The sequence below is a fragment of the Clarias gariepinus genome, chromosome 9 (assembly GCF_024256425.1).
Source record: "Clarias gariepinus isolate MV-2021 ecotype Netherlands chromosome 9, CGAR_prim_01v2, whole genome shotgun sequence".
NCBI classification, from domain to species: domain Eukaryota; kingdom Metazoa; phylum Chordata; class Actinopteri; order Siluriformes; family Clariidae; genus Clarias; species Clarias gariepinus.
Window position 1 is genome coordinate 15,163,771 of NC_071108.1, and position 7,290 is coordinate 15,171,060.

The window sequence follows — 7,290 nt, forward strand, 5'->3', positions numbered from 1 at the left end:
TAGTGCGAACCTATTAATACATTCTATGGTAGCATCTCTTGATGTCCAGGGGCCTCTGGTCCCTAGTTAGACTACAAAGATTCTTTAATTAATTAATTAATTTATTTATTCAATTAATAATTGATAAACCGATACGTGTTCCCGTAGAAACGAAAATGCCGTATTCTACTCGGATTGATTCATTCAAAGATCATATGGATATTAAACTAAAGGCACCTGTTAGAAAAAGAACGTGACGGATTTGTTCCTCTGTGAATTGAAAGTGCGTATCTGTAGAATTTGCGGGACTGAATAAGACCAGGGGAAGCGTTAGGACTGAGCAGGCTGTGTGAATGAAATCCGCCGGAGTGTTTTTATGCGCGTGAGAAAGGCAGAGCGAAAGCGCGCGACTGCTCATGCGCTCCGGAGAGTGAGTGCGCGTGAAGAGATGCTGCTCATCAGATAGTCCGTGTGGCGTCTGATCAGGGGTCGGACAGAGCTCATTTCTTCTCCTGACACACACACACACACACACACGGCATCTGCAAGCCTCATGGATCTTCGGCCGCTTTGGCTAGACTGATATCTAAAATGGATGCATTCACATCTGCAGTAGTACGTCTCGCTGATTATAAGAAGCGCGCCCTTTCTTTACGTAATGTCGTAACTATTTGCGCATTTCTCCTTAGCCGAGTTCAACTGCATTAAAAAATATATATATATATGGTCTATTAATTTCGTGCTCGAAACGTTTCGTCTTCCGGAAGGACACGTCGTTCTTGTATCTGTACATCTCCATCTGGCTTTTGTTTCTGAATGGGAAAAGCATGGCACGTTACTGTGATGGGCAATGGATAAACAAACGCCAGTTCTGGGCATTATTTACACACAAACCTTGATGTGTCGTTACCCGAAGCGAAATATTCTAAGGTAATGTAGGATTGCATGCGCAAATCGTTTTTCTGTTTGTTTGCCTTGTTTTCATTTTTGTTTTAGAGAATTGCATTACATGGGCACGTTGAAAGATGGGACAGTGCAAATGGGAAATGGTGCAATGCAACGCTGCTGTCTAGGAGCACTACAGGCCATAACATCTCACCTTTCCTTTCCTAAGTGTTTTTATTGATCGTTGTTCGCAGGATGTTTCACAGAGGATATGAATGTACATTTAATGCTCATATCCTTAAGATATTATGTGCCTCTGGCTTGTTTGTATGCATGCAAGTGTAAAAGCGTAGACTTTTCTTCAGAAGTGACATCAATGTCTAAATGCACACTGTAAACAAATTCCTTAGATTTCAGCCTTGTATGATCTTATTTGTTTGTTCCCCTGTTTGCAGCCTATACTCAACAACTCAGTCAGCTCTTTCAGTTAATATCTTCATTGTGGGAAAAGAAGTCGAAAACATCATATTGCAAAAGTAGATTTGACTCTTAAGAGAGTGGAAGATATGCCATCCTCCATGGAACTGTTCATTAAGTGGGCTGTCTGCACTTTCCTGGTTCTTATCCATATGCCAGGAACTGATGGCTCGATAGTGAATTATCACAAAACATGCATATGTGCCAGTAACATTGTGAGCTGCTCCAAAATGAACTTAACTACCGTTCCATCTGACCTGCCCAAGTACACAGCAGTGCTCGATCTGAGCTATAATGACATCACCAGACTACGTGCAGAATGGACTCAATACAAACTCCCCAAACTCCACAACCTTTTACTGAGCCATAATGGCTTGCACTTTATCTCTACTGAAGCTTTTGTTTATGTTAAGCACTTGCGCTATTTGGACCTGTCGTCTAACAGTATCCGCCAACTGGATGAGTACATCTTTGAACAGCTAGAGTATCTAGAGGTGCTGCTGCTTTACAACAACCACATCTCCCAGATTGACCGCACTGCCTTCACAGGCCTCAGCAAACTACAGAAGCTCTACCTGAGCCAGAATCAGATTTCCCGCTTCCCTCTGGAGCTGGTTAAGGACAAGACACGACTGGAAAAGCTGAGCTTATTGGATTTGTCTTCCAATAGGATCAAAGTCCTTCCCATTCAAGACCTAAAGGACTTGCCAGCCTGGCTTAAGAATGGATTATATTTCCACAATAATACGCTCACCTGTGACTGTGAGCTGTACAGCTTGATGGCACACTGGTATCTGCGACGACTGAACTCAGCTGTGGACTTCAAAGATGACTACACCTGCATACTTCCAGGGCCCGATAAGAAAATCTTGCGTGTTTTTGAGTTAAACATGCATATGAACTGCAGCACATATAATGAATCTGTGGAAGAAGCCTTTTTGGAGCAGTCTCTAGTCCTTAAATGTGATACACGGCACCGGGACATGTCCAAGACCTGGATGTTACCTGGCAATGTAGCAGTAAAAAACCAGACTGATTTTGTTCTTACCGATGGCAACCTGGAGATCAGTTCAGTAAAACTCGAGGATTCTGGTCAGTACACCTGCTTTGCTGTAAGTGAGTACCTCAATGAAACCCTGTATGTGTGGGTGAAGGTGCATAACTTCACTCTCAATGGAAATGGGGAGACCCTCAATACAGCATACACAACTCTGGTAGGATGCTTGGCCAGTGTGGTCCTGGTGCTTATCTACCTGTACTTGACCCCTTGCCGGTGCTTCTGCTGTCCAGGGCAAGGGAAGTCCAAGAACAATAATGAGGATAGTATTCATTCATCCATGCTCAGCGCCACCCCAACACACGAGGATCTGGCAACCAAAGCAGAGCCCAACAGACATGTTGCCTTCATAGATCCAAAGGACCTGCAGGGCCAGAATGGGAAAGTGAATCGCAATGGAGAAGAGGAGCTGGAGGATGAGGCTAAGCATGGAAAAGGAAAGAGAAAGAAATCAGTAACAGACTCTATTAGCTCAGTCTTCTCTGACACACCCATTGTGGTCTGAATGGATTCTGTCCAGACTTGAAACTGGGCAGCCTTCTGTGATGGATGCAAATTGTGTGATACGAAGTTGTTGAGACATCTCTGGAAAAAGAGCAACAGAAATGCAGTTTGCACCCTTCAGCATGTGGCTAATTAAAGACACAGTGTTTTATAGCTTTCCTCTGTGAATTTGACAAGGACAAGTGGACAAGTTAGAGAAGCCTTTCCAGCATTTTAATCTGTAGCACTTAAGTATATACTGTGAAAAGGTCTTGCCATATACAGTTAGTGGACTTTTAGGTACTGAGAAGTGTGGAAGGTGATAAGGAACAAGGCTAAATTAATTTCTTCATAAATAGGCACTGTCAAGCCTTATTATTCAGAAATATATCAAACATATAAACCATATATTATGATTCTTAGACTGCTGAGAGTAGAAAGATTATAACTGTGTGTCCTGTAGCCATTAGTATTTACAATATTTATTCCTCCCTTCCCCAAATGCTAACTTGCCAGCATCACCACTTTATATATAGACTTCAGTCATGAGTCATTGCTAGAGGAGTGGCATGCCATTGACCACCATTACGGTGAATGCTGAACACTTTCAAGTGCATTTGAAAGGGCGTAGCAGATTTCAATGTGATTGTAGAAATTCAGTCCCGCACCTTCTAAGCTTATCAAAATGTCAGAACGTAGAGGTCAATACGTCAGAACATAGAGGTCAATACATCAAAGCGTAGAGGTCAATGCGTCGAAATGTAGAGGTCAAGATGTCAAAACTTGGGTCAGTTTTAAAAGCAAAATCATAGAAAAGAATAATCAGTTGGTACATTGGCATTACCATTACATTTATATTGGTGGTTGTTGTTTTTAAGGTCATTAAACCAAAGTTTAACTTCACTGCATTGCAATTCCATAGATATTTGCAATAATGCCACAAGACAACAGCTGTTGTTGGATTTAACAAAAAACATGCTGGATTTTAGGAGAAATAGCTAAAATATATATTAAGTAGATGTCACTTGTTGCTTTTGGTTATTGAAACTTTGGGTAGTTGTAGCACCAGAAAGGTAATCTGACATGCAAGCTACTGTGAGCCCCATGGATGGGTGAAAAATGATGCCAGATGCACAATAGCCTTTTTTGTAATCCCCAGCTTAAGAGTAATTTAAATCAGCAGGTTGTGTGCACAGCAAATGTATACCTTAAACAATGACTCGTAATCACGTTATGACTGCCATTCTCTGTCCAAAAATATGGCCTATTATTTGCACAATGCCATTTGCATGAGGCTGTCTGTCATGACAACGAGAGAGAGAGAGAGAGAGAGAGAGAGATTTCCTGAATGCTAATAACCTCTTAAAATAGAATAAGGCATTTCTCTGGTTTTCTCTAGTACACGAGGACAGTCCATATCTAACATCTCTCATTCTCAAACCTTCTCAAGTTCAATTGTTTTTTCTATCTTTGCTAACATTGCTGTGTGACCCATTGTGAAAATGTTTTCTAAATCTTTAAATGATTGGGCCCATCTTTAGTTACAAAACAAGCCCAAAACAATGCTTGTAATCTTAAACAGAAAAAAAGGAAAGAGTCATAGGTTTGTGTATTCATTTTTTTGCAAAAGACCCTGATTTGACTTATTATGCATGTCACTACCCAGAGTCACAGTCGGCATTAACGAACATGATAAACACAGCGGGAGAGTTCCCCAGATATAGCACACAAAATGCACATTTCAGAATGTTGGATCAAGTGTATTCTTACATAACATGCATTCTATGTAGCATTCACCCGGCATACTCTGTAACTCTATCCCAGCACCATAATAGTTTCAATGTTCTGGCTTCATATTTGCCTAGAGTGAAATAAGACAGTGGTTTGACAGCCCTATCATTCTTGTTTCCACCCCACTTGTGAAGTCAAAGGCAGGCTAATTCCAAACGCATTGATTCTCAATGGTAACGACATACGGAGGACACTAGCGATGGAAGTGTTTTAACGCATTCCAGTTACAATCTGTGTAATAAGGGACTGAAACCTCTAAGATTCTGATTTTACGCAAGAGGGGAGAGCCCATCTGGTTTGCACAGCATCATCTCAGGAAAAAAAGCATTGGAAAATGAGAGCAGCTATGATGGACAGCGGCAGGCAGTGGGCAGTTCAGGCCTATTAAGCGCCTCCTCAGCTGAAGCCAAAATCCTGTGACGTCCTCGCCATCGTGATCTTTATGGGAAGAGGCCAGTGTCTCAGTTGCTTTTAAACATGCTTCTACTTGGCAAGAGACACAACACCCAAAACACGTTCTAATGGCTTTTCAGCCACTGTCATTTGTTTTCATTCAGTTTAAGTCCTTGGATATTGTTAGATGGCAGGGGCGTTTTTATTGATCTGTTCATCATTTAGCATTTTATGGGTGGTACATCTGTGCTTTTTTTGGGTGTTGATTCCATGTTTGTTTACAGTGTTTTTTTAAACCAGCAAGCTATTTTGTCTGATTTCCTTGCTTTCTTTTAATCAGAAGTGCCCGAGTCACTCCTCTAGTTTAATACTGCTGGCTCTAATACGGACATGTATTAGGCGTATCAATTTAATACAGCTGGCTTTGATGCAGATGGTTCTGAAGAACCTGTTTAGGTCGATCATGTGGGTTAAAGCTGAAAATAACCTGTGAGAAAGTAGATCACAGGGAGCATATTGGACCTCCTTCTTCTTTATATAGTGCTCTTTATGCTGTTGTCTGGATTCCATTTGTGACAAAAGATGTTAAGCATTTCCTAACATTAACTGTTGTAATTTCTGTTTCTGTCATATGAAATCTTAAAGATATGTTTACAATGTGTCTCAGTAGGTCTGTACAGTAAATTAAGAAGTTAAGAAGTGAATAGACCAGAAACTTCAGTAAGCCATCACAGACTGTACCTATGGAGGCAACAAAGCACTGTATCACTAAGCAGTAGGTTATATGCTCTATTTCAGGAATACACTGTTATATGTAGAAACGTTTGGGACAACAAACCCAGAGAACTGCCTTGACATTACATTATGCGCCTCTCATACCTTTCGTTAGGATAATGTATAATGTAAGCACACTAAATTGTGTACCAGTATATCTATTTCTTATCTAGCCACTTTGAATCCTGTCTGTGGGTATGTTCTGTTGATTTTGTCCAATTTTTAAGTGCCATATCCTGTATGTAACATGTATGTACTATTTCACAAATCTGTATGTCAAGTATTTTATCTTGTTTAATTTTGAATCTCTGGCTTCTAGAGACTATTAATATAAAGTGGCCTGTGTCTGTCTGTTGTCTACAGTTGCATATACAAAGTCTTTTAGTATATGACATATACACTGACCACGTCTCTATCATTTAAGTCTTTAGTTTTTGTAAAAGGAAAATAACAAAGAGACACATAAACCCAGCGACCGGAAATCACATTAGTGCACACTGAATGCTTTGAAGGTAGTAATAGCCTTACAGTGGAAACATGGTCTGTGTCTTAGTAAGCAAAATATGAGTGCAATATCCATTATATTTTGCCTAGTGCTGGTCCTGTATATTAGAGTTAGAGAGGTTCTGACTGTGACTGACAGTTGGGTAATGCTTAAGCCAGAGATTTTATTATAGATAATTACTATAATGGTAAAAATTATTTGCAAAACTAATAAAAAAGGTCACAGCTTCATTTTGGAGTCAGCTTTGCTTTGTTTTGTTTCAAGCCAGCATATTTACTTATTATTCTAATTATATCATTTCTTTCAGAAACGTAAAGTCATCCTCAATAAAGTCACTTATAAGACACAATTTTCCTACTTATCTGGAGTACAGCAATACCAACACAAGCTCTATCATTCAAATAATACCAATTTTATTGGAGATACAGGTTTCATAGAATAAGCATAAGTAATCTAACTGTCTGAAGCTCTTTTTCTGTCTGAGTAGGTTTCTTTGGGGCACTCTGGATTACTGCCACTTCTTAAACAATATCTGCAGAGAGGAATTGCCTGGTGTTTTTATCCAAAGCACCTTACAACTGAAACAGGATACAACTGAGCCGTTTGAGGTTTCAGGCTCTATATCTACAATGCTGGAATATGAACACATGACCCTCTGGTCATTAGCAGATTGGTAACCCAATGTTTTCATTGCTGAATCACCACTAATTGGTTCCTTTGAACTGCACACAAAACAAACAGGTCATCTAGGACTTAAACACAAAAGTCAAAAATCCATGCATTAAAATTTGTGTAATTTTATTTGTCATTTACAACACAAGTAATTAACACAGGTATAGAATTTAATCATCTAACTAGAAATATATCATTACATTCCTTATATATTGTCTATTCCGTAAACAACAACAATGATTGCCATAATGCGTTCAGAAGTATGTGGACCACG

General features: G+C 39.8%; 1 protein-coding gene across 1 annotated transcript; it reads left to right on the plus strand.

The window, feature by feature from the left end:
* The first annotated feature begins 461 nt into the window (after positions 1–461).
* amigo1 (adhesion molecule with Ig-like domain 1) lies at positions 462–6,555 on the plus strand. The gene is made up of 2 exons (XM_053503461.1): positions 462–909; positions 1,320–6,555. The coding sequence occupies exon 2, from the start codon at positions 1,431–1,433 to the stop codon at positions 2,901–2,903; it is 1,473 nt and encodes a 490-aa protein (XP_053359436.1). The 5' UTR covers positions 462–909; positions 1,320–1,430; the 3' UTR covers positions 2,904–6,555.
* The last annotated feature ends 735 nt before the right edge of the window (positions 6,556–7,290 follow it).

Coding starts and splice junctions, on each gene's coding strand:
- amigo1 (XM_053503461.1), top strand. CDS start 1,431: ATGCCATCCTCCATGGAACTGTTCATTAAGTGGGCTGTCTGCACTTTC.